Here is a 27,520-nt window from a genome sequence, read left to right as displayed (position 1 = left end):
TGTGATTTGTAAGTATTCATTCACTTAAAAATTTCATAAAGTATTTTTTCATATCAGGTATTTCTTGAATGACTTTGAATGCACTTTCAATGGCCAGTTGCCATGAATTATTAAACCGTCTTTTTTTTCTTCAGAACCTTCCAGTAGACGTCTAGAGCTTAGCTAGAAGTCTTGGCTAGGATACAAACAGTGATGGAAAACACATGAGCAGTAACAAGTTTTAATCTCCCTTCTCAGTACTAACATGGGCTAATCTGTGGAAGCAGCTTATTCCAGTGTCACCCAGGGTGCAGCCACACCAGGCTCTGCAGAGGGTGTTTTTCTTTTAACTGTAACACCTTTTCATCTTTTCTTCTTAAATAGTACCTGAGAACATTTACATTGTAGATAAGTAGTAAGTACATGGTGGAAAATTCTACTTTCAAGAGGACTTACTCTCTTCTTATAAGGTATGTTTTCAGGTCTTTTTTTCATGTACTAGTTACAGTTATTTTAGTTAATACTAAGGGGACATTTATGTTATTAACATAAATGATTGTAAACCGTATAATAAAGTCTAAAGTTTATCTGTATAATTTCTTAAAAATTAGCACTTAAATACATACCTAAAATTACTCTAGCTTTTATGTTTTATATATAAGGGATTTTTTTTTCAATATAATTGTGCCTTTTTAAAATAGCTAAATGATAACCTGTCATTATGCTTTACCATAAAAGTTAACATGTTTGATTTGAAAATCATTTAAACAAACATCTTGTGAATACGTTCTTTTAAGAAAATAATATTACCTTAACTAATTAATGGTAAGAAAGTTTGGGGATATCACAAATACATTAAGTGAAAAGAGTAAAAATGCGAAGCTCTGATATTTTCTGAGATATTTTTAAAATATGAGTCATACAAATGTTTTTACTGATAAACCTTAACAGTTATATTTTTCCTTGATAAATGTCTTGCTTATTCTTACGGAATGAAATGGCACTGGACAGTTAAAATGTAAATCCATATAACTCCAAGAAAGGATATTCATCAGTAATAGTTTAACCAACCCTATATCCAATATGAAAAGATTCTTTTTACAAAATCCAGCCAGAATTTAAAACAAAGATTTCCTCTGTCCTCTCCTAAAGTAAATTTTTAATTAAATCTTAGATTTAAAAAAACTAAACAATGTATTTGATATTCTACTCCCTCATAAGCTAAATAGAGCACAGCATTCTTTCTTGTTAATTTATTCAGAAGTGTGGCAGCCATAAACAGTAGCTACATGGTATAGGATTAAGTCACAGAGAAATCTGAGGGGTCTACATCTCTCTAAAAATTAAAAAATCCCACCAAGAATCAAGTTTTTTGTTTTTTTTTTTTTAAATTCATAAGCCCACACACATGTAAAGCATCTTGATGTTTTCTTAGTATTTAGCAATACAGGGTAGTAACAGAAAGAGGAGGGGTATGCAGTGCTGTGTTACAATCACTACATTAAAAAAGAATATTCAGATTGGGTCACTTTGCTGTACAGCAGAAATTGGCACAACAGAGTAAATCAATATAATAAAAAATAAAAAAATTTAAAAAAGAATATTCAGATATCTGATCTGAGGTTTGAGACAAAACAGATTCACTTTACAAGCACAAGTTTTAAGGAAGCAAAGGAAACATTAGAAAAATGAAGAGGCAGGAGTTTTCTTGTTTTTTAAACATAGCAGCTAGGATGCTAGACATATTGAAAAACTGATGAACGAAACATATTAAAGGAAAAGCAGCCAGCAAGTTCTTCCTCAGCTGCTATTTATACTTTCAAGGTAAAGTTAATTATTTCTTTAAGAAAAGTATAGTCTTTAAAAGTGTCAGTTTCCATGACCAAGTACTGTGAATAGGTTTCCAAACGCATGTTTGGATGTTAAATTTACTTGTTCACTTACAAGGCTGTGCCTTAATCACACCTGGATTCCTTTTGTGAATACACAGAGCATGCCATATCAGATTTACATACTGAACTACTACTGTACCAGTGAATCGATAGGAATATTTCAGCCAAGGGAGAAAAGTTCCAAGCGGACCTTTAAGCATAGGATATAAAAGCACAGTGACTTATTTTCCTAATAATAGTGTCTGAGAGGAAATACCATTTCACTTAGACAAATTTTCCATTCTGAGTTTGTGGAATATTTAAGCGGAAAATAGGACCTTATACAAATTCAGAAAGACACTTCTCAGCCACATTTCCAGTCCTGAGAACTTGGCCAGCCCTCTTGCCCTGAACTCTCTTGAGGAGAGTCTGGTTACTGTCTGGAAGTCACTGTGGGAATAAGACCCATTTAGACGAGGCCAAGCAGAAGGGAGGACGACGCAGGGGCGTGAAGGCCAGCCTTGGCTTCTTCCGCTCTGAAAGAGCGCACAGCAACAACGTCTCAAAGCCCCTCCTGGCTCTGGAGTGCCATGGTTTATTAATAACAGCAGTAGCACTGAAATAATATTTCAAATATTCAGAGCAAGAGAAACTTGAAACCAAAATTCAAAGCTTTCCATGAGTAAGGAACTCTGGCAAAACTGGTCTAAATCAGGGAAATACTGAGTTTTCCAAGGAATAAGACATAAATATTTGTAAAGTTTTTAAAAATAACACAAGCTACATACTGTCAAAACTAATCAGTTAAGAGCTTGAGCCATATTAATAAACCCACAATTTTATTATTTATTTTTAATTTTTTTTGGTCTTTTTGCCTTTTCTAGGGCCGCTCCCACGGCATATGGAGGTTCCCAGGCTAGGGGTCTAATCGGAGCTGTAGCCACCGGCCTACGCCAGAGCCACAGCAACATGGGATCCGAGCCGCGTCTGTGACCTACACCACAGCTCAGGGCAATGCCGGATTGTTAACCCACTGAGCAAGGCCAGGGATCGAACCCTCAACCTCATGGTTCCTAGTTGGATTTGTTAACCACTGAGCCACTACAGGAACTCCTAAACTCACAATTTTAAAGTAAGACAAACAACTAAAAGTCATATCACTTAAATAAGAAACAATATTCTCTCACTCTTCCTGAATAACAGGGAAAAAACATTGCTATATAGTGTTCCCTCCTGGACATTCCAGTATTTTTCTGATAAAAAATGGCTTAACTAGAACAGGGCAAGGTTCAGAGTCCCTAATCACTTGTATTTTATCAAGACTTTGTCATCTCAAATGAAGGGCATAAATGGTGAATTTCTCATGGGATCAAGTTTCTCCTAGCTTCTCCTTTCAAGTAACCAGGATAAGACAATGCAAAGACTCAATTATTACTCATATGGCTAACAGAAGACAGAAGTAGCACAGAGAGAACAATGTGCCAGAAGGAACTTTTGGTCTCAATATAAAGAATTTCCTGTCAGCCACAGATGGACAGCAGTGGAAATGGATGCCTCTTGAGGAGGTGTGCTCCCTGAGTCCTCTCACTGGAGTCAGCCAAATAGAGAACAGACTTGCCATCTGATTCACAATGTTCTGGAGGCATCTTCAACGCTGGGAGGGAGTTTCAACGAAATGACATGTGCTGCTTCTGCTTGTCTCCTCTCTTACTCACCAGGGAAGGGCACAGGAAGGCGTGACAGGTGGCTGCTCATACTAGCAAGCAGCTGGAAAGCTTTCCAACTACTACAGACAAGCCACTGCCTAACCTAGCAGGCCAGAGTCTCCATTACATCTAAGGCAATCTCTTCCTGACCCCAGAGATAGGCTTGATCAGCAGCCCTTTGGGGAAGGGACATGGAGAGAATCAGGAACAAGTCCCCCAGTGCTGGGTTTCCTTCTCCTTCACCTGTGCAACGGCCTCTGACGCATCCTCTCGGCTCTGCTCCTCATACCAGTATCCCTCTAAGTCTGCCTCGACCACTCTGCTCCTCTTCATCCTCACCTGCATCCCACTTCAGGTCACAGGGCAACATGACTGCAGCAGGAAATGGGGTTTGCAGAAGGGGCAAAGGCCCACAGGAAAAGCCATGGCGTCCTGTTCCTGCCTTGCCACTTCGGATCTCTCCCATATTCCTGTTGTTATACGCAATTTCTAAAGCTGTTTGGTTTTCTTAGATCTGTATTTCTGGGATATTATGTGTTCGATAGGTTTTTCTGGTCTAGACAGGGAACCTATAGGCCATATATCTCTTAGTTTCTTTTTTTTTTTTTTTTTTTTTTTTTTTTTTTTTTTTTTAAACATATGGGGGAGACTGCTACTGTAGAGTTCTGAGAGTGGTCTTTTGCTTTTTTTTTTTTTTTTTTTTGTTTTTTGTTTTGTTTTGTTTTGTTTTGTTATTTCTTGGGCCGCTTCCGCGGCATATGGAGATTCCCAGGCTAGGGGTCTAATCGGAGCCGTAGCCACCAGCCTACGCTAGAGCCACAGCAACGAGGGATCTGAGCCGCGTCTGCAACCTACACCACAGCTCGCGGCAACGCCGGATTCTTAACCCACTGAGCAAGGCCAGGGATCGAACCCGCAACCTCATGGTTCCTAGTCGGATTCGTTAACCACTGCGCCACGATGGGAACTCCTATCTCTTAGTTTCTACAACCAACCAACTCACAAATACTAAACTCTTTATCTCCCATGGACCACAGTAAATGGTGCTAGGCCTTAAGAAATTGCAGCTCCAAATATTTTAAAGGTAGGTACTGTTGGAGTTCGCTGGTGGCCTAGTGGTTAAGTATTGTCACTGCTGTGGCTCCTGTTTGATCCTTGGCCCAACAACTTCCACATGCCGAGGGTGTGGCCAAAAAAAAAAAGAAAAAAAGAAAGGTAGGCACTATTGGTTGACTTTTGAGGGAGCAGCACCTAGGAAACCTTTCAGTACTGTCTAATGCTACAGAAATGGTAAGAAATGGTAAGAAAAGGCAAACGTATAAGGGGGGATAGAGCAAAAATAACTTTGTTGTAAATTGCTCTTATAAATATTTAAAATGCAAAACAATAATAAAAAATACGCGATAGACAAGAAAATTATCCTTTACTCATAATCCCAATATCCCTCTTGTTAGGTTTGTATATTTTATTTCAATCTTTTTTTGTGTATGTATGTTTTTTATCAATGTCTTTATTTCTATTGACCTGCAACAGTAAACTGAGGGCTGTAAGTAGGCAGACTTAAGGTGAAGAACTTTATTTTCAGAGCCTGGGAACTACACATCTGGAGAGTCTTCTAAAATGTTAGAGCCACATTTGACACTGGTCACCTGCAGTTTAGTTCTATTTACTACCTTTACTTTTCAGTTTTCCTATGAGTGCATCGGACATTCAAGTATTAACTTTAACAACAATCCCACACTTATCTGAGAGTAGTGGATGAGGAGCTATAGCTTTGTTTTCTGAGCAAAGAAATGAGAGAAGTGGACAGGGAGGGGCATCTCCATTGAAAGCATCCAAACATGTTCTATTTCACAGATTTTTGCCCCTTAACACTGTGCCTGGTACACAGTGGGAACTTGGTAAATGCCCAGTGAAAAACTTCAGCAACTTTAAAGAAAGGCAGACTTAGAACCTCCAATGACATCTACTTCAATAACATCTCTGCCAGAATCCAAGTCAGGGGCTGCAATGGAAGTAGAAGATGGAGCTGCAAGACGAAACAACACTAAAGAATAAATTGTTACCAGGGAAAAGCTTTAGCTAAGGATCACGAGCTAAATTAGCTTGAGAATGAAAGTTTTAGAAGTTGAGGCAAGACAGGACACCAAGCATTAAGGAGCCAGGAACCGCACAGGTCGAGAAACGCAATGAAGCAGTTAGGTAGGCAGCCAAGAAGGAGAAATGATGTGCCAAAGTGACGCTGGAAATGAAGTTTAATTGACCAAAACCAGGTGCCCATGTCAGGACTCCCCAGGCTAGCTGATGGAAGCTACTGGGCCTTGAGTGGCCAGCATGATATCTCTCTGTACCAGACAAACCTGACCATACCACCACTCCCATTCCCACCCTGCAAAAGATGTGAGTGCACCCCTTTATGTACAGATGTTTACCAGATAGCAACATGTGGGCTGGCTGGAAAAGAAGAGATGATAGAGGCTACTAGATAAAAGAAGATAAAAGAGAATGTTCCCATGAGGGCTGCAGCAGAAGATGCAAAGAATGGATTGGGACACATGAGCTGACATGAGTTCTAGTTCCATTCGGTCAAACAAAGAGAACTCAGTGGAAAGATGAGTAAGAAAGACTAGCCTTGGGGAAGCCACTGAAGCTCTTTCCTCCTATTCCTCCATTCCTTCTGGTTAATGTGAGAGATGTGTTTAGAATAAACTCTGAATTGACAATTCCATAAGGCAGTGAAGAGATGGGATTCTGAACTGGTTCTGAAGTGGGATTCAGAATAAGGTTATAAAAATACAAAAAGCTTTTGTTGTCCTGTGTCCTGTAATGTCCCCTTTCCTAGCATAACTGAGTGTGAGTTATCACAGGGAAACCCTCACGTATTGGGCTGGTGATGTCCAGCCACCCAGTGGGCAAAATATTCATGTTGCCCTACAGATTTCTAAGAGTTAAATAATGCTAATTATCAGGTTAACCACTGATGACAGCAGCATTTTTAAAAACTTTCTCTGATGATTAAATGATACACACATATATTTAAAAAGAGATATAGAAATATATATGAATATTTAAATTAAGTTAAACAATTCATTCCTGATTCTTAAGTCCAGAAAAAGCCAGGCTGTGGAGAGACATTAAAGCTGATTTTTGGGAGTTCCCGTTGTGGCTCAGTGGAAACAAAACTCAATAATATCCATGGAGAAGTGGGTTCAATTCCTGGCCTTGCTCAATAGGTTAAGGATCCGGCGTTGCCATGAGCTGTGGTGTAGGGTGTGGGTTGCAGATGTAGCTGGGATCCCGCGTGGCTGTGGCTGTGGTGTAGGCCGGCAGCTGGAGCTCTGATTCAACCTCTAGCCTGGGAACTTCCATATGCTGTGGGTACAACACTAAAAAGCAAAAATAAATAAATTAAGTTGACTTTTGGGTTCTAGAAAATTGTAAGAAGCTGGCATAATTCACGGATTTGGGAGGTAGGGGGCTAGGTCTTCCTGAGGATTGACCAATTCTGACTCTGGAAGCCTTTTGTGACTAAGATGCCGTCTGGTGCTCAGGAACAGCAGGCCAGCTGCACTGCTGGTGACTTGGCTAGGTGGGGAATCCCTCTTGCCAAGATACAGCCTCACTAACAGGTGTTATGTGCAGCCAACTGCATGCCCCAAAGGGAAGAGAGGTGTGAGTCTGTCTTAGATGATATCACAATGCTTTTTATTTTTGAAAATTACAAAGAATATATGTTTCATAATTGATGGTTAAAAAACCATGATAAAACATATCTGTGGAAATATCCACCATCAGATGATAACAAACCTACTTTCAAAAGGGTCTCACTAGTACATTCCAGTTTTGGGCTTAAAAATACACACACACACACACACACACACACATACACAGAAAACTGAAAGCAACCGCCCCCGCAACCCCCGCACCTTCCCTACCTCTCCCAAAACTAAACAGACAGAATTCATGGAAAGATGAGTAAGAAAGACTAGTTGGACCTCGGATGCTTTGGATCAGGTACTAGACAATGGAAACAGACTGGAAGGAAGAAATCCAATAACACTGTGGAAAAGGTAATCAACTCTGAGAGTGAGTCTGGGGAGGGTGGTGGGAGAGAAGTTAAAGAAAATTTCCAGGAGTTCCCATTGTGTCTCAATGGTTGACGAATCCAACTAGGAACCATGAGATTGCGGGTTTGACCCCTGGCCTTGCTCAGTGGGTTAAGGATCTGGCGTTGCAGTGAGCTGTGGTGTAGGGTGCAGATGTGGCTCGGATCTGGCATTGCTGTGGGCTCTGGCGTAGGCCGGCGGCTACAGCTGCGATAAGACCCCTAGTCTGGGAACCTCCATATGCCACGGGTGCAGCCCTAGGAAAAACAAAAAAAGAAAAAAAGAAAATTCCAGATGTTGTACTAAGGGGACATGAAGGATTTATTTAACATACATATTAAGGCAATGGAAGGATTTTAGGAATACAGAGTATGATAACCTGGTTTTGTTTTTAAAAACATTTCTTAGGAGTTCCCATTGTGGCTCAGCAGTAACGAAGCCAACTAGTCCATGAGGACGCAGGTTCGATCCCTGGCACTACTCAGTAGGGTAAGCATCTGGCATTGCTGATAAGCTGCTCTGTAGGTCACAGATGCGGCTTGGATCTTGCGGCTGTGGCTGTGGCATATGTAGGCCAGCAGCTATAGCTCTGATTCGACCCCTAGCCTGGGAACTTCCATAGACGTGAGTATGACCCTAAAAAAGGAAAAAACAAACAAACAAGAACAGTTATTAGTTTCCTAACTATAAATGTAGTTTACTGCTCAATATAGAAATTTTTAAAAAAAGACACAAGTAATTCATGAGTCTATTAACCAGATATTATCATCAATTAGGAATATTTGTGTCAGGTTTTTGGTGTTTGTTTTTAAGTATACTATGTATAGATTTTTTTGTATTTTCTTTTATTTAAAAAAACAGTATATCATACTTTTAAATATCTTTGCAAACACCTTGTGGGTTCTAAAGTATTTCATGGAATAAATATACCCTATCTTAGTCCAGTATTTCCCTTTAATCATTAGTATTATCTTTAATTTTTTTTCTATTATATATAATTCTATGATGAACATCTTTATGCACATTAAACTTGTTTCCTGAGGCTAGATGCCAAAAAGTAGAATTGTTAGATGAAAAATAAAGATACTTATAAAGTTCCAATGCTGAATCGCTTTACAAAACTTAAAAAACTTACTCTTGCACTAGTAACAAATAAGAATTGCATTTCACTGTACTCTTGCCAGCTCTGAGAAATATACAGATGCAGGAATTGTACCTATTTTTTTTTTCCCTTTATTAGGGCCACACCCGAAGCACATGGAAGTTCCCAGGCTAGGGGTCAAAGCTGCCAGCATATACCACAGCCAAAGCAATGCCAGATCTGAGTCATGTCTGTGACCTACATCACAGTTTAAAACAACGCCAGATCCTTAACCCAATGAGCAAGGCCAGGGGTCGAACCTGCATCCTCATGGATACTAGTTGGGCTTATTTCTGCTGAGCCGAGCCACAACGGGAATTCCAGAATTGTATCTATTTAAACTTTAACATGATCTTCCATGTCTACTTAGTTCTAGATTGGCCCGCTACACAAGACAACATGAAGGAGTATGTGCTCCTACTGTTCTTGACTTTGTGCTCTGCCAAACCCTTATTTCGCCCTTCATACATGACACTAAAGAATATGATGCTGAAGGACATGGAAGAAGAAGGTGATGATGATGACGACAACTCTCTTTTCCCAACAAGAGAGCCAATTAACCCCTTCTTCCCATTCGATCTGTTTCCAACATGTCCGTTTGGATGCCAATGCTACTCGAGAGTTGTACACTGTTCTGATCTAGGTAAGAACACACATCAACTTGTTTTGAAGAATAATGTTCTGACAAAATTTAAAGGATAGGGAAAGACTTCACTGAAATTTCAAAAATCAGCTGATTGTAAAAGAATTTTTCTTATCACTCTTTTTCCCTCAGGAAATGAAATTCTTTTCAGAGCTTCTGACTTCATCAAGTGTAGGGTAGGGAAAGGTTTGTCAAAGTCTGCTATTGGGTCCTGTCTACAGAACCTCTAGCTTCCTATAAGACCTTCCTCTTCATTTTCTAAAACCAAAGTTATCTCCTCACAAAACTGCTGCTATCTTGGTGACCCATCAAGTTACCCCGCCTCTTCTTTCTCCGTCTTCCTTCCTCCCTCCCTTCCTCCCCCCTCATTCCTATGTCAAATTTCTTAAAATAGTTGTCAATTTTAAAGTTTAAAGAGGAAATTACTAAGGGCTGTCAAGTGAGGTGTTAATATTCACAACATTTCAATATCAAATTCTTCAGTTTGGCCTGTCAAGTATAACACTATTCTTCAGGAGTACGGACGGCTCCACTGAAAGTACAGCAATATCTGAAACTCACTTTCTTTCTTTTTTCTTTTTATAGCTGCTCCTGCGGCATATGGAATTTCCCAGGTTAGGGGTCGAATCAGAGCTATAGCTGCTGGCCTGCGCCACAGCCAGGGCAACACTGGATCCTTAACCCACTGAATGAGGCCAGGGATTGAACCTGCATTCTCACGGACACTCTGTCAGGTTCTTAACTCACTGAGCCACAATGGGAATGCCTGAAACCCACTTTAAAATACACAAAAATGGAGTTCTCTTGTGACACAGTGTGCTAAGGATCTGGCATTATTAGTGCGGTAGCAAACTAGAGTTGCTGCTGTGGTGTGGGTTCGATCCCTGGCCAGGGAACTTTCATAAGCTACAAGTGTGGACAAATACATAAATAAATAAAAATAAAAAGATAGATGGATAGATGGACAGTAAGTACAGAATAGTAAAATGTTGATGAGAATGAGAATATGAGTTTTCATGACAAAATTCTCTTCACTTTTCCATATGTTTAAACATTTCAAAAATAAAATGTTGGCGAAAACCAAGAAGGCTCCATGCATGTCAAGCATAACTATCAGAGGTCCTGGTAATTTCCTGCCGCTTTAAGAGAGAAAAAACACACTTAGTCTTCAAATAATTAATTAATATTTACTATGACCGTACACAAAAAGATAGCTGTGGCTGCTGAGATGATAGAAAAGAAAGCTACTATTCTACCTGCAAAGAGAAATGGTAACTAATGGATGGGCCCAGGTACCATCAAACTAGAGTACATGGCTGGAAAAGAACTAAGGCTCTGAGTGATGAATTCAGTAAAGGTATACTGCACGCCTAGATGTTAATGACATGTTATGGATGAATAAATTTTTGTACAGCAATAATGTACAACAAATTAAAGGAGCTCACTATTAAAGGAAACTGGTTGTAAAATTTTTGGTAGGGTACATAAAAATAACCTAATTTATCTATTTTCTAAGTGCAACTATCTACATGTTGATGCTTCTTCAAATGATCAAAACACACAGGCTCCAATTTAGCACTATAACAGCCTGAACATTTGCAAAAAACATTAATATTCTTTAGTCAAAAGTGCAACAGCAGATCTTTCTCAGCTTAGGTCTCCTTCTTGCAGTCATATTAGCACTTATTTCCATTTAATGTCACCTTGCAGCAGACTAAAGAGTGATAGCTAGACCCAGCTAGACATCTTGTAAAAATAAACTTACCTGATGAGCTCTTTAGGCCTTTCCAAAGAACAATGTTTTTGTCATAGGTTACATGTTAAGTCATCTGTTACTTAATGACAACCATGAATTTTTTAAAAAGCATATTCTATCATAACTGCAATCTCATCTTTAGCTTGTAACATATATGCAACACATTTGTTTATTTCTCAGGTTTGTCCTCTGTCCCAAGCAACATTCCATTTGATACTCGAATGGTTGACCTTCAAAACAATAAAATTAAGGAAATCAAAGAAAATGATTTTAAAGGACTCACCTCACTTTATGTAAGACTATAAGTTCATATTTTTAAATATTTAAGTGAAAAATCTCTACATTGCTAAAATGACTACTTGTATTGATAATTTGCATAAACAAGTCTTCCTTTTCTGTGTGTGATGAATGACAAAATCCCTGTTATTCAGCAGTGTTCTAGTTAATGAAAAATTATAGATCTAATAATTTATAATTATATATTAATAATTTAATTCAACTGATGTTTACTGAACAATAGCTAGGTAAAAGGAAGTGAGCTACGAATTGAAGTAAATGGTCTTTAGATTTGCTTGTGATCTATTTAGGTAATCTCGTTACTATATACTAAAATAATGAGACTATGATTATCTACAGCGTACAATGTAAGAAAAGTGGTACCCAAACCCACTGACTTATTTTAAGACACCACAAAACTCTAACAGCAGCACATGCCATAAACGCAATTGACTAAATATACTTGTATGGCTTTTCTTTTCTAGACCTCTAAAGATGAAAAAGAACTTTTCCTTACTATATTCATTAATATTTTAATTTTCTAAGGTTTAAAAGATTCTCATTTCTCTATTTAACAGTTTAAGCTTATAGATTTTAGCAGATAAAATTTCTACTTTCAACTGATATTGTGTTTGGGGGAGAGCCTGATTCCACAGCGCCACAGCCGTAGGTATCACCTTTTTCCCTCCGAGTGGTGTTAGAGTGGGATGTCCTCTTTTCTGCATTAGGCTGTGGTGGAAGGCAGCACCGCTTTTCCAGGCCATTTCTCCACATTCTCATGCTGTGCTGGAGAGACGAAATGCAAACCTCTCATGCAAAAGGCAGTGACAGCATAGAAGGAAAAGGCAGAGAAACATCATGACAACAGCAGTCTCTTGCTGTTACCAAGCAGGCTTATTCTCTTCCTATATCTGAGAGGCTTGAGGCTACCCCACCTGCAGAAACCCTGCCGAAGCATCCCCCAGGCAGAAAAAGGGGACAACCGTGTCCTATTATGAAACTTGTGCCTCTTTGGCAGCTGGATGATTATGTTCTCTGCACCACCCAGGGTGCTTTATACTTAAGCTCTCTTGCTCAATTCTCCTGCCAAGGCTGTCTGGCAAGGAGCAGAGCCCAGAGGGCGCCCAGGTCATGCTCCCTGCAAAGCCAAACTCTTTCCTGCACTGCCAGGAGGCTGGGCTCATGGAGCCTTGACTGTTCCTTCCCTCTCAAACGCACCATGTAGATTTGGTAATAAGGCTCCATACATAATAAAGCTTCCATGTTAAAACGAAAAAACAAAAACAAACGGAAGAGCACACATTTACCTCAGAACTGAGGCCTCACTTAAATATTAAGACCATCAGAAAGAGCACAACAGATTCTACACCAAGGATCCATACAGTCCACCCCACTAACTTCAGATCATAGAAACTTTTAAGAGAATGGCAAGGCCATTATTCCACCCACAGAAGTTGGAAATATAGCCTACGAATGCTTCTACCATTTCTTCAACCTATATTTAGCTATATAACCACAAGAATAGTTAATGTCATATTTGATACCGAAATCATGGATAATTTTCAATTTGTCATATAATTTTATTACATTTTAGGAATGTTACAGAGACTTAGTCCACATGCACTCTTGTTATTTATTAAGAAATGAGAATCTAAAAGGTGTGAGGTGCTGTCTTAGGCCTGCTTAATTTTCCTTCAGTCAATTTTTATATGGCATTGTGTTGGAAGTGAGTTTTCTGAAGTTAGTGAGTCCTGGGCTGAAATTTTGGTCCTAACAGAAGTAGAGGCATTGGCAAAGTGTCTTTACTTCTCTAAGCCTGACCTTCTTCAGCTGTACGAGAGGTGTAATAATAGCATGGAATTCAAAATGGTTACTTAGACTAGTGAATGCATATAAGGTGCTCAGAGTCCAACTGTTAACTACTATTGCCACCATCATACTGCTTCCAGACTGGCCAATGTATGAATGTAAAGCACCTTTTAAAGCACACACTTTATACTTGAATTGTGAGCATAGTGTATACATGAAAACATTTATTTAATTATAGTATCATCTGATATAGTGCTTGTCTTTGAAGAAAATCAAAACTTTAATATATTCTATAAATTCTCTGTACTATGTTTTAGCTGCTGGTTTGGCACTCTGGCTCTTACAGAAAGGACAACCAGCATTAGGAAATGATTGAGATCATTACACACACACACACTCCCCAGTTCATCTCTAGGCAGTTATTACAGGCACACTCGTCATGAAGACTTACTGTCCTACCTCTGAAAGACTATACTTTTCTCATCCTCTGTCCTTACATGTACCACATTGTTTAGGGCTCTGTGACCACTACTTTTGGAATTTCCAAAGCCAACATTGAAAGCATTGCTTAACTGCAGACACTATTTTGTCCTTTTATACATCTCTGACAACTGCATGTCTTAACCAGAGGGAAAAAACAAAACCGCATTCATGATGGTTGCATCTAACTGAGGCACATATTCCCTTTGGGGTTCCTCACAGTGGCAGCCCCCAGGAAGTGCTCACAAGAGTACGGAGGGCAGAGGGGCGGGGGTGCGGAGGAGACAAGTCCTTTCTCTCCACGGTGCAGATTTCCTCATCGCTAAGAGGAGACAGATAATTCTGGCTAAATTTACCTCATGGGGTTGAGTGGGGATTTGCCAACTTGTGAAACCTCTCTTGTCCCCTCATATTTTCAATATAACCAAAGGAAAAGAAAACAAATTCTAAATTGGTAGCACACAGAAAGGGGTAATATTTTACCGGTTGGTAACAAAATGCAGTTTAAATTCTTCTTCTAGGCTTAACCTCTCGGTTGAAATTGTTAAGAGAAGTGCTATGTCTGAAAGCAGGGTAAGAAAAGGGCCTGCAGTGAGGCTAGTAAACACAACAATAAAGGAAGTGTTAGCATATTTCTATTTTTTTTTTTTTTTCTGTGAAACAACATGAATGATGCCAGAAAGGCAAATTAAGTCAGTCTGGAAACAATGGAAAGATTGTTATAGAAAGGAACTTGGGACAAACTCATAAAAGGAGAGAACCTAGCACTTCTCCCTGAAAGAGAGGATCCAGATTAGCAGAGAGGGGTAAAAAGTCCTAGGAATGCTAGGCCATCACCCTTGGGAAACATTGAAAATTCTTTCTGCAATACCTGGCAGGTTCTGAAAATAGTTATTTGGATGACTAGCAAGCCTTCATTACCAAGGGCTTTCCCAGTTTTGGTTCTGAAGTTTCCACCTCCCAGCAGACCTAGACAGCTATAGCCAGAACCCTGGACATGTCACAGAGGCCCTGGCTGTAGGGAACACAGATGCAGGCAGCTACAAACACTTTTTAACTCTCTCGGGTTGTGTCTCCTCTGAAGGGTAGTGTCACACTGCACTGAGAAATAGCCACAGATCTGAGAAGGGATTAGGTCATTCCTCAGAACTCACTACCACCTCCCCAGTACCTAAAATATGCCAGAATGCTGAGGGCACTTTGCAGAGTTTATTCCTATAAGACTCTATTCTGGGGAAAATGGTAAATGTTAGGAAATAAGGCAGAGTGAGGTTTTAACAGTAGATAAAATCATGCAAAAATGTTTTTGGTGTGTACTGAGCTTAATTTTGTAGAGTGAACAGATTTTAAGATAAGAGAAAGATAATACCATCCATTATTTCCATGAAGAGAAATGGGAGAGGGTAGCCTGAACCACATGTCAAAGACAAACCAAAGGCATGACACCAACTGTTAAAGCTTTGTACTGTTCCAACTTATTAGCAATTTTTTTTTTTAGACTAGGCTGGAGAATGATTTATGTGTTAATAAAGTATATGAATAACACAATTTGCATTGATTTTCATGAGTGACTAATCACTGTAGAATTATTGGTAAATCAAATCCACTTCCTGTTATGGTATGACTTTTTCTTTATCTAGGCTTTGATTCTGAACAACAACAAGTTAACAAAGATTCACCCAAAGGCATTTCTAACCACAAAGAAGTTGCGAAGGCTTTATCTGTCCCACAATCAACTAAGTGAAATACCACTTAATCTTCCCAAATCATTAGCAGAACTCAGAATTCATGAAAATAAAGTTAAGAAAATACAAAAGGAGACATTCAAAGGAATGAATGCTTTACATGTTCTAGGTAAGTTTTTGCAAATAAATAGGACCTTTTGAAATTATAAGCAACATGCTGATGTAGAGATCTTCAACAAATTTAAGACTGATAATTTCCAAAATTAATTTTCTGAATCTAATAAGGCTTACATGCACAAGCTATTCATAAATCAATTAAATTTATAGCACTTAAAGAAATATGCCTTTTGTAATAGAAACACACTCATGCACTCTCAAGAATCCCCTCTGAGACACCTAAGGCGGTTTCTGTTTTCTGACTGCACTCTAGTTGCTTAAAATCAACAGATTTTATTTAACTTAAAGGTAGCATTTTTAATATATTGTACAAACTACTCAAATACATCCTACAAAATTAATTCAGATATTACTTGGAATGTACATATAACTTTTTTACTCTACACTTTAAAATTACCGTGATAAGACATTTTTTATTTTTATTATTTTTTTTTGTCTTTTTTTTTTTTTTTTTTTTTTTTTGCTATTTCTTGGGCTGCTCCCTCGGCATATGGAGGTTCCCAGGCTAGGGGTCTAATCAGAGCTGAAGCCACCGGCCTAGGCCAGAGCCACAGCAACGCGGGATCCGAGCCGTGTCTGCAACCTACACTACAGCTCATGGCAACGCCGGATCCTCAACCCACTGAGCAAGGGCAGGGACCGAACCCGCAACCTCAGGGTTCCTAGTCGGATTCGTTAACCACTGCGCCACTATGGGAACTTCGACATTTTTTATTGTATAGTTTAGGTTCTATACTATTTTACCTCTAACTGCCATGGTATAACATGCCATCTCCCCTTACAATATCAATTTGAAAATCCTAACCAATATTCTCATACATTTTATTTACTTATTCAATTCAACCAAGTGCCTGGCACTTACCAAAGAGCTTCACTCTCTGGTACTTCCTCAGTTACATTTCTGTGACATAAATAATTTCTAATTGGCTTGTAATTCTAAAAGTTTAGGTAACAAATAAATAAATGTACACTGGAAAAAAAACAAAGATTTTGAATTATATGAAGGATGGTCTTTTTTCCTAGTGTGATATTACGATAACAAAACCTTGATTATGCTGATGGGTGGAAAAGAGTGATAAGGAAGTTAGGGACTTAATAATTTAAAGCAAGAGTGAAGTTGTTATATATGTCAGTCTATGTAATACAAAACAGTCTTTTTCTGAGACTGACAGAGAGTAGACAGACAAAGAAACATATATTGAGTGAAGAAGAGTCTGAACAATAAAGTTCGCACTTAGAATTTTCTTGAGACATGCAACTCTGTATTGTGAGTTTCCTTCATATACAACATATTATGCTAAATTATGTAATTCCCCCCAACAGAAATGAGTGCAAACCCTCTTGATAACAATGGGATTGAACCAGGGGCATTTGAAGGGGTAACAGTGTTCCATATCAGAATTGCAGAAGCAAAACTGACCTCAATTCCTAAAGGTTTGTATTTATACAGTATTTTTCTTAATTGTCATTTAAAAATTATCATTAAATATAATGTTGTAAACTGTACTCATTGTCAAAACTACACTGCAACTAGAATCCTTTTAATCAGTATATCTGGTCAGTGTAGTATGAAATGTAGTATCTTCTCATGTACACAAAGAGCCACATATAGTGTTTCTGTTTTGTTTTCTTTCTTTCTGTTTATTGCTGCACCTACAGCATATGGAAGTTCTTGGGCTAGAGGTCAAATTGAAGCTGTGGCTGCAGGCCTATGCCATAGCAAGCAGCACTGGATCCAAGCTGCATCTACAACCTATGCTGCAGCTTATGGTAATGCCAGATCCTTAACCCACTGAGCAAGGCCAGGGATTGAACCCATATCCTCATGGGCACTATGCCAGGTTCTTAACCCACTGAGCCACAAGAGGTTCTCCAGTGCCTTTTTTTTTTTTCTTTTGGTCAGTATGAAACCAGAATCTTTCTTCCCCAGTGAAAACAAACATTAAGAATCAATCAACTTTTTATTTTCTGTCTCCTTCCTGACATTTACTCATCTACACTTGTCATTCTGTGAAGTGTCTGTTAAAGGTAAGAATTCTGTAGAGAATAAAGCAGAGGAAGATGCAGAGAGCTAGAGATGGATCCTGGCTCTGGCAGGGATGGGTGTACACTCTGGGCAAGGCGCTCTACATCCCATTTTTTTCCACGGGGTGCTGTGATTAATGTGCGAATGCACAGAAGAATGTGAAGACAATGTCGGGCACAAGGTAAAAAGCCCACTCATAACATAACCAATACCAGGAGTACCTCGCTCTTTACACTACACATGACCTGAAGCTAGTGCCTCAAAGTAAAATGCTTCTTTTTTTTTTTGTCTTTTTGCTATTTCTTGGGCCGCTCCCACGGCATATGGAGGTTCCCAGGCTAGGGGTCTAATCGGAGCTGTAGCCACTGGCCTACGCCAAAGCCACAGCAACGCGGGATCCAAGCCGCGTCTGCAACCTACACCGCAGCTCACGGCAACGCCGGATCATTAACCCACTGAGCATGGGCAGGGACCGAACCCGCAACCTCATGGTTCCTAGTCGGATTCGTTAACCACTGCGCCACGACAGGAACTCCTAAAATGCTTCTTAAGTTTGCCACTGGAGCAGTTTTTTAACATTGCTTCCAAGCTCCCAGTCTGATGATTAACTAGATAGGATTTGCCTTTCTTTGAACTTAGGTTCAGAGTCCTCCTCCCTGACAAGGTCTCTTTCTCTCCTATGCTAACTACCTGGATCAAAAATAACACCATGATTAATAACATATTTTCCTTTCAAACAGCCCTGTCTTTCAGTATCCATAGTAAAAGCAGCAACAATCTCTTTTCTTCTATTTCATCATAACCCCTTTTCTACTACTCAGCTGATCCAGATTAACAAAACAAACATAAGCTGATAATTTAAAAGATAGTAAAGCTATTATTAATCAAGCAAAGCTACTACTATTAACCAATCTTTCATGTAGGAGAAAAATCATCTAAAGTAAAAGTGGAAAGACAATTTTTTTTTTAATAGCCGCACCCATAGTATACAGAAGTTCCCAGAACAGCAGCAGCTACAATCAGTGACACAGCTGTGGCAATGCCCAATTCTTTAACCCACTGCACCAGGCCGGGGATTGAACCCACATCTGCAACGACTTGAGCTGGGATTCTTATCCCACTGCACAACAGCAGGAACTGCAGACAAATTTTTTAATATAGGAAAAATCAGCTTAATTCAGAACTATAATTAAAAAACATCTTAATTTAGTTTTCCAGGAGGTAGGTGTTTTTCTAGAAGAAACCTAAAATGTTATATTTGCCTTCTAATCTTTAGAACAACAACAAAAACAATACATACTCTACCTAACAAGTTAAATAAAATCCCATTCATATGGTGGAACCTGATACAGAAAGGAGGAACAGGAAGAGGTCCGGACAGGGTAAGGGAAGGTAACTAGTGCTACCCCAGAGCTGTGACTTAGAGGCCTATCACTGCTCTGTATGTTTATACCAGCAGCTTCTTATGCTACAAAACATCCGCAGTACTTGAAGTTTCAAAGTTTATCTTAAAGAGAAAGTTGCACTCCTCATGAAGTTCTCAAGATTCTTCCAAAGCCTAAAGGAGTACTTTGTGTCCTTAGAAATTTAAATTAGAATCAAATTTCTCAGTTTACATAACTACTCTCTCAAGATCCCTATAACATTCAAAAGCCAGGGTTTTTTTGCTTTTATGACTTATCTGCTCAAATGTTAAGGCTGTCTCAATGTTCACTACCCACTGTGATAGGATGAATTAGGCAGAAATTCAAAGGGTTCATACCAGACCTGACGAGTTAACATAAGGAGGGCGAAAAAATGTTTTCCTTCCTAGTCATTTGGAAAATTCTGTCATGCAATAATACTGTATGAAGGGGAGGAGAGACCTGTTTGAAGAAAGGGTAGGAACAGAAATATCTGTATGAAAGTACACTCTGTGTGCTGGCAGTCTTTCAGCTTCTATTTAAATCCATATGACAGAACAGTCCCCTTACATTCTACAAACCCTCATCCAAGTTTTCCTGACTCAAGTTTTCTTTGACTTGCTATATAGCATATAGCAATAAGCTGGCACAGTCTATATTTTTCTAGTGATTTTTGTATATATGATTGATTTGCTCAATTAGTATTCAAGGTCTTTGAAGACAACATTTTCTTTTATATATTGAAGTGAGTATACAGTCATTCTTTTTTTTTTTTTTGTCTTTTTTTGTTGCTATTTCTTGGGCCGCTCCCGCGGCATATGGAGGTTCCCAGGCTAGGGGTTGAATCGGAGCTGTAGCTACTGGCCTACGCCAGAGCCACAGCAACGTGGGATCCGAGCCTCGTCTGCAACCTACATCACAGCTCACGGCAACGCCGGATCATTAACCCACTGAGCAAGGCAGGGACCGAACCCGCAACCTCATGGTTCCTAGTCGGATTCGTTAACCACTGCACCACGACGGGAACTCCACAGTCATTCTATAAATACAATTAAGCTCAACTGATCAGTATTCAAGAAATTTGAACATTCTCAGTTTGTTTGTTTGTTTTGCTTTTTAGGGCTGCACCTGAGGCATATGGAGGTTCCCAGGCTAGGGGTCTAACTGGAGCTACAGCTGCCGGCCTATACCACAGCTCATGGCAATGACAGATCTTAACCCACTGAGCAAGGCCAGGGATCAAACCTGCAACCTCATGGTTCCTAGCCAGATTCACTTCTACTGCACCATGAGGGGAACTCCAACATTCTTAGTTTAGAATTATTTTTCCTGCTCTCTACTTGACTCATTTTTAAAATTCAAAGTACATTCTGAAATCAACATAAATTCAGGCATGATGAGTACTGATATTCATAAGGATTCCTCAATTACCTTCAAAAGTCTTTACTACTAAAAAAGTAAGGAAATATTGTAGCAAGAGTTGAAAAAAAGAATGCTTTTCCTACCTAGCTAACAGGAACACTTGATTAAAAAATAATACCCTATGTGTAGGATTAATACAATGAGATCTGACTGAATTTTCTGGTTAGTCTCTGTCATTCCAGCTTCAGTTAATCTAGGGAGGGCTTGGGTCATAACACCCAGGTGTGAGAAGATGCAAACTTTCACAGGATATCTGACATGTGCCAGGTATGCTGCAGATGCTTCTCTTAATTTCTGCAGAAACTATTATTGCTTATTAAAAAGAATAAGTACTGCAGAGGATCAGACATATCAAATGGGGTGAAAGTCAATGTGCTTGTAATAAAAAAATTCATTAGTCACCCTTGAGCAATGTACTAATTCGTCAGTTGAAAAAAAATCAAGCATTTATGCTGCTTTTTCTATAAAAACTGTATTATAAAGTAACTAAATAATTAAAGAAGGAAAATTCTTTAGAGAAGACTACCACCTAATAAATGCATAAAGAATGTCAAAATCAGAAAATCACCATTTTCCCATTCTTAAGGAAATAATAAACCTAGGTAGCAGTAATCAATGAATGAGAGCTAAGACCATCAGATCAAAGAGTGATTCAATGAATCTAATCTGGTCTCTAGCTCTAACTACCCAGTCATAAGATATAAGGAGGCTAGAGGGCCATGATAAACTATATCATGAGGAAGCCATCAACCAGCCCAATCTACAAACGAGCATATCAAATTAATATCTGAAACAAGTCAGTAGGTAGAAGGAGAAAAAGATGGGAGTGTGTAATAGAAGAAGAGATTTTAAGAGATATAAGACCCAAATCTATTCTGTAAACTTTATTTGGACCCTGACCTGAACAAATCAACTGTAAAACAATTACATCGCTTAGAATATTATAGTGAAGAGTTGTTCACAATTTTGTTAGATGTGATACCCACATGATGGTTATATTAACAAAAAAAAAAAATGACCTTAAGGGTTAGAGATGTATGGTGAAGTTTTTACAGAGGAAATGAAATTATGTCTGAAATTTGATTTTAAACATTCCAACAAAAAATAAATGAATAAATAAAAACAAATCAATAATAAGTCAATAATAAGTAACTACTGGGGTAGGTGAAACAAGATTAGAACAACAGAGGAGTTCCCGTCATGGCGCAGTGGTTAATGAACTCGACTAGGAACCATGAGGTTGCGGGTTCGGTCCCTGGCCTTGCTCAGTGGGTTAAGGATCTGGCGTTGCCCTGAGCTGTGGTGTAGCTGGCAGACGTGGCTTGGACCCCGCGTTGCGGTGGCTCTAGCGTAGGCTGGTGGCTACTGCTCTGATTAGACCCCTAGCCTGGGAGCCTCCATATGCCGCGGGAGCGGCCCAAGAAATGGCAAAAAGACAAAAAAATAAATAAATAAAATTAAATTAAAAAAAAAAGATTAGGACAACAGAGATAATTGTTGAAGCTGGGCAACAGCATGGTGTCTCATAATACTAGTTTCTATTTTCATGTATGTTTGAAACTTTCTATAATAAAAAGTTTAAAAAAACGGCAGATCCCTAAAAACTGCCTAAGTCTATAATGTGAAACTTAACAAGTAAATATATAATCAACAGAGCTTCATCTTAACCTGATCTAACATACATATCTCTTATCACTAGAACTACCTTCAACTTTGTTGGAGCTACATTTAGATTATAATAAAATTTCAACTGTGGAACTGGAGGATTTTAAACGATACAAAGAACTGCAAAGGTAAATATGCCCCAAATCCTAACTTGGAAGTAGTAATCCTTATGATAAAGATATTAATGAAACTTCTTTGAGAATGTGTACAGGGATCTAATCAAGATTAAGGGAGAACCAGGGGAACTGTTCTCATTTTGTCTCGGTAATGGAAGAGGGACACCAAACGGAATGAGAAAAAGGATACTTTTCAATGTCCCTTTTGTTGACTATAGGTTAGATAAAGACTTTTCTGACCATGGAGGAGAAGGCTATTACATCCTGAAATAAGTTATATAAAAGGAAACCATGAAACACATTTCTCTGAACACATAAACAAATATTTCTAACTCTGTTGTGGTATTTTCAGCTAATTGTAACACACTACTATCTTCTTAAGAGTTGATGCATTTTATATCATTTTTAGGCTAGGTCTAGGAAACAACAGAATCACAGATATCGAAAATGGAAGTCTTGCTAACATACCACGAGTGAGAGAAATACACTTGGAAAACAATAAACTAAAAAAAATCCCTTCAGGACTGCAAGAGTTGAAATACCTACAGGTAAAATATTCTACTTGTGTTTTGTAGATATTAGTACTTTTCTTTGTTTTTATGAAGCATATTAGTATCTAAAGCAAAGACCAAGCAAGTAGCAAGGGTTAACTCACACCTAATAACCCTCTTGGTTGCCTGAAGTGTTTTATGCAATAATGGAAGTGTGTTAGAAGACCAGTTTCTATTGCGACCTCAGCTAAAATGCTCAGGTACCCATTCCTATCCCTCGGTTTCTCCTACCGTTGTGGCAAAGGCACAAACATAGCTCATTTCAGGTTTCTGGGGTAGCAGTGCCTCTGTAAAGGCAGGAATGGTCAGGAGAAAATAATCAAGTAGGATTTTATGTCTTTTCATTCATTCTTTCACTCAGGAGGGCAGAGTATGTGGATGAAGTCCCAGGTATTTCACAATCAATGTGGTGCTAGATCAGAAGCATTTATGCTTTTAAAAAATCTCAGGCCATTGTTTAATTATACCACATACTACTCAGCCATAAAAAAGAACAAAATAATGCCACATGCACCAACATGGATGGAACCAGAGACTCTCATACTGAGTAAAGTCAGTCAGAAAGAGAAAGACAAATACCACATGATATCACTTATAACTGGAATCTAATATATGGCACAAATGAACCTTTCCACAGAAAAGAAACTCATGGACTTGGAGAATAGACTTGTGGTTGCCAAGAGGGAGGGGGAGGGAGTGGGGTGGATGGGGAGCTTCTGGTTAACAGATGCAGACTACTTGGAATGGAGTAGCAATGGGACCCTGCTGTGTAGCACTGGAAACTATGTCTAGTCACTGGTGATGGAGCAGGATAATGTGAGCAAAAAGAATGTATACATGTATGGGTTACCATGCTGTACAGCAGAAAAAAAAATAATGGAGAAAAAGAAATCAAATTTTCCAACAACAACAACAACAACAAAAAAACCCATTTTACCAACATTTACAGACTTTATACTTGACTTCCTAATTTTATACTTTTATATTTTAGATAAAAACGGAAGTTTGAAAAAAAATAAGTAAAATTTTAAAAATTTAAAAAAATAAAAATCTCAGGCCAGAATATAGAATCAAAAGTCAGTATTTGGAGCACTGCAGACTCACATTTCTTGTTTTTCACTATTAGAAAACTTTTCCTACTAATCTGGCAACTCTTGACTAGCTGGGAGGGACCACAGAGTTGTTGAAGAATCTGATAAAGCTTCAGATACTCCCAAGAGCAAAAACGAAGACAGTATTTTTCACGTAATTTTAGGAGGTTCACAGATCTCTCTGATTCCTACCTATGGACCTCAAATTAAGAATCCCTACTTAATCTCATTTCACCTTATTCCATTTTTCACAGGTGTTTTCCTTGATATACAATGTCTTCATCTTCCAAGGAAAAACATCTTGAGAATAAAACTGGGCCTTGAGCCACTTGCTTCTAGATTTATTTCTGATTTTTCTTTAAACAAGTTTTGTTCACTTCACAAATAGAAGACTTTGAGATAGAAGTCATCAAAATGGATGGTCATTTCAAGATTACTTTTACTTTTATTTTTTTCAAATGCTGCATTTATTTTTTAAATTTAAATTTAAATTTCTTTCCTTTTATTTATTTTTTAAAAAGATTTTTTTTGAAGTATAGTTGATTTACAATGTTTGGACAATTTCTGCTATACAACAAAGTGATTCTGCTGTACAACAAAGGTATACGTGTACACACATCCATTCTCTTTGAGATTCTTTTCTCATATAGATTATTGCAAAATATTGGATAGAGTTCTCCATGCTATATGGCAGGTCACCACTGGCCAATCATTCCACATACCACAGTGTGCATATTCCACTCCCAAACCTTCAGACCACCCCCTTATCCCAGTCAAATGCTGCATTGAAATGCCAGGTAACCAGTGAGCATGGCCTGAGTCTTTCCTCCCTTAAGCTGTCCCATCTTTGAGTACTTTACTCCGCATGCTGATCTCAGTTTTGGGTACCTTAAATCTACATATACTATTGCTAGCATTTAAAAAAACGAACAGAATTATAACACAAACATAGAAGATCACAAGTCATCAGGATACAACTCGACAAATGTCCACAGAGCAAGCATACCCATGTCTAGCTGTTCTCTTCTCAATGAGGTCAATGCTGTGTGTGGTAACCTACCTTGTGCTCTGCTACTGAACTGCCAGGAAACCATATAAAGTATCTGTCACAATACCCCAAGATAAATAGAGGGTAGCAGGGACTCCAACACGAAACTTAGGGGTTTCAGCAAAGTCTACACTTCTCATGACCAGCTCAGATCAATCTCACCAAGGCAGAATCTACAGGTAACAACAGCCAGAACTGGTATCTTAGCCTTGCCAGCAAAAAGCTCCTTCTTGTTTACATGCCAAAATGCTGTCAGTTAAGAAGACTGTTTTTACGTCCCAGAAATCTCAGTTGCCAAGAAAGACCAAAGAAGGAATTTAAACAGCTGTTAAAGGAAATGAAGACGCCCTATATTATCAATTCTTTCTGAGTAATAATTTGATAGGCCATATCACACAGCCTATAAAATTATTTTGTCCACTGGTGCAAATAAAGATTCAACTATTGATGCTGTAGAACAGATATGTATTTAATTTGTTGAGAGATATATTTTTCTATAAAACTTACAAAAAAGAAGCTCTATTCTTATCTCTTTGATCGTAGAAAATGCTCGCTAATAATTCTTCACATCCATATTGCACGTCTAATTCTTAGAGCTTTAAATTTCATTCTTCTGCTCAATTCTAATATTTTAAAAATACATTATTGTAAACATGGCCCTGAAGTAACTATATATATGGACACTCACACTTATTCATCTATCTGTCCATCCATCCATCCATCCATCCATCCATCCATCCATCTATCCACCTATCCATCTATCAAGAGACAGACAGAAAGACAGAGAGAAACAGTGCAGAGTGGAATATGCTGACCACATGTGTGGGCAGGATGCTCTGAGCTTTGGCATAAGTAAGTCCTTTACCACACTTCACACACAGAGCACTTTGTGTATAAAAAAAGGAGCCTGAGTCCTTGTAATAAGTATTTAACAGGCATAAACGAGGAAATATATTTTAAGTGAAATACAAATCAGTGTAAAATAAAGAGATAAACACATGTACAAATGCTGACTATAAACAGAATATCTTCTCTTTACATTGATTGTGTATTTTTAATCCATTCTTTCCCCCACAACAGATAATCTTCCTTCATTCTAATTCAATTACGAAAGTGGGAGTGAATGACTTCTGCCCAACAGTGCCAAAGATGAAGAAGTCTTTATACAGTGCAATAAGTTTATTCAACAACCCGGTGAAGTACTGGGAAGTACAACCTGCAACATTCCGTTGTGTTTTGGGCAGAATGAGTGTTCAGCTTGGAAACTTCAGAAAGTAATAATTAGTAATTAGTGATATCCATTTAACATAAAATTCAAAAATTGTTACATTTGGAATACTTGAACTCTATTAATAATGGTGGTATTATACATATAAGCAATAATCTATTCCCATGTGGTAAGGACATTGATTTACCGTACGACAAAAAATTTCAACAGAATTTTGCAAAAACGATTGATACATCAGGATTAAGAGAAACAAGCATCTGTTGCAGTTTCCTTTTACAAATATATGATTTTGCGTAAGTCTCATGCTTGAACATTCTTTCTCAGTAACAAAAAAATTAAGATATTCAGTATTTAACACTTTGTTATCAAATGCATTTTTTTTTTTTTCTTTTTATGGCCATACTCGTGGCATATGGAAGCTCCTGGGTCAGGGATTGAATCCGAGCCATAGCTGTGACCTATGCCGCAGCTTTAACCCATTACACCAGGCCAGGGATTGAACCCACACCTCTGCAGTGAACCAAACCACTGCAGTCAGATTCTTAACCCACTGTGCCACAGTGGGATCTCCTCAAGTGCATTTTAAAAAGAACTGTACTGTAAATGAAATGCTCGACTTAGCAAAATTTGTGCTCTTTCATTTGCTATTAGAAAAAGAAAATTGGCAAGAACAGTTAAAGAGTACAGTATACTATTCTTATTCTGTCTTTATAACTTTAATTACTGTAATATTTCTAATAATGTTGATTTACTATAATCTTATTCAAATTCTTATGTCTTAGAGCCTGACTGTCTTCATGTTTAAAACTCCTTATAGTAAAATCTTTAGTGTTTATTACCAACTCAACAAATGCTATTCATAATAGCTCTTTTTCAAGTTGTAGCACATGCTTTTCTTTTTAATTATTATTATCTGATTATAAAACCTCTATAGAAATGAACTGTTTATATAAAATCTGTAACTCACACTTTTTATTATCACAGTTATTATAAGCTTTTAACAGTATGTCAATTATTAGGTTGTATAACACTTTCACCTCAATGCTAAGGAATATTTTCAAGATGTCCCTTTGTAGGATCTTGGTTGGAAGAGACTGGATACTATCAATTCTACACCAAACTGTCTTCTTAGGTACGCACAGACTGGATAACTCTGAAAAACACATCTGCCTAATTAAATAGGCACAGCATTGAACAGAACACACAGAAACTAAAAGCTCTGTGTAAAAAGAGTTCTTATATATTTTTTGTTGTTGTTCAACATGAGTAAAGCTAGAAAATAAGGAAAACATTAAAATATTGGTTTGAAATAAAATATTTTTGTGCTTTGGTTTAATTTTT

General features: G+C 38.2%; 2 protein-coding genes across 12 annotated transcripts in view; one reads left to right on the top strand and one right to left on the bottom strand.

Moving 5' to 3' along the window:
- CENPP (centromere protein P) overlaps positions 1-27,520 on the bottom strand; it is a 255,157-nt gene that overhangs the window by 115,519 nt on the left and 112,118 nt on the right. For 2 of the 10 annotated variants that reach the window (XR_002342147.2, XR_014839459.1), the window contains exon 6: positions 12,156-12,264. The gene's annotated coding sequence lies outside the window, so the exon portion shown is untranslated. 10 annotated transcript variants of the gene reach the window in all.
- ASPN (asporin) lies at positions 236-27,494 on the top strand. 2 transcript variants are annotated; one of them, XM_005662248.4, is made up of 9 exons: positions 236-449; positions 8,071-8,151; positions 9,174-9,446; positions 11,383-11,495; positions 15,408-15,621; positions 16,953-17,063; positions 22,180-22,273; positions 22,671-22,809; positions 26,032-27,494. In XM_005662248.4, exons 3-9 carry the CDS (start codon positions 9,203-9,205, stop codon positions 26,227-26,229), a joined length of 1,113 nt encoding a protein of 370 aa, XP_005662305.1. In that variant the 5' UTR covers positions 236-449; positions 8,071-8,151; positions 9,174-9,202; the 3' UTR covers positions 26,230-27,494.

The sequence above is a fragment of the Sus scrofa genome, chromosome 3 (genome assembly GCF_054392235.1).
Source record: "Sus scrofa isolate SSC_HxYL_T2T_F1_AM1 chromosome 3, Sscrofa_HxYL_maternal_Yorkshire_Landrace_v2.0, whole genome shotgun sequence".
NCBI classification, from domain to species: Eukaryota; Metazoa; Chordata; class Mammalia; order Artiodactyla; family Suidae; genus Sus; species Sus scrofa.
Note: the sequence above shows the minus strand (reverse complement) of the source record. Positions and strands in the feature narration are given on the sequence as shown.

Excerpts from the sequence above, each read along its gene's own strand:
- ASPN (XM_005662248.4), top strand. The coding sequence starts at position 9,203 with ATGAAGGAGTATGTGCTCCTACTGTTCTTGACTTTGTGCTCTGCCAAA. Across the intron at positions 9,447-11,382 it reads TGTACACTGTTCTGATCTAG|GTTTGTCCTCTGTCCCAAGC; the intron begins GTAAGAACACAC and ends TTTATTTCTCAG. Across the intron at positions 11,496-15,407 it reads AAGGACTCACCTCACTTTAT|GCTTTGATTCTGAACAACAA; the intron begins GTAAGACTATAA and ends TTCTTTATCTAG.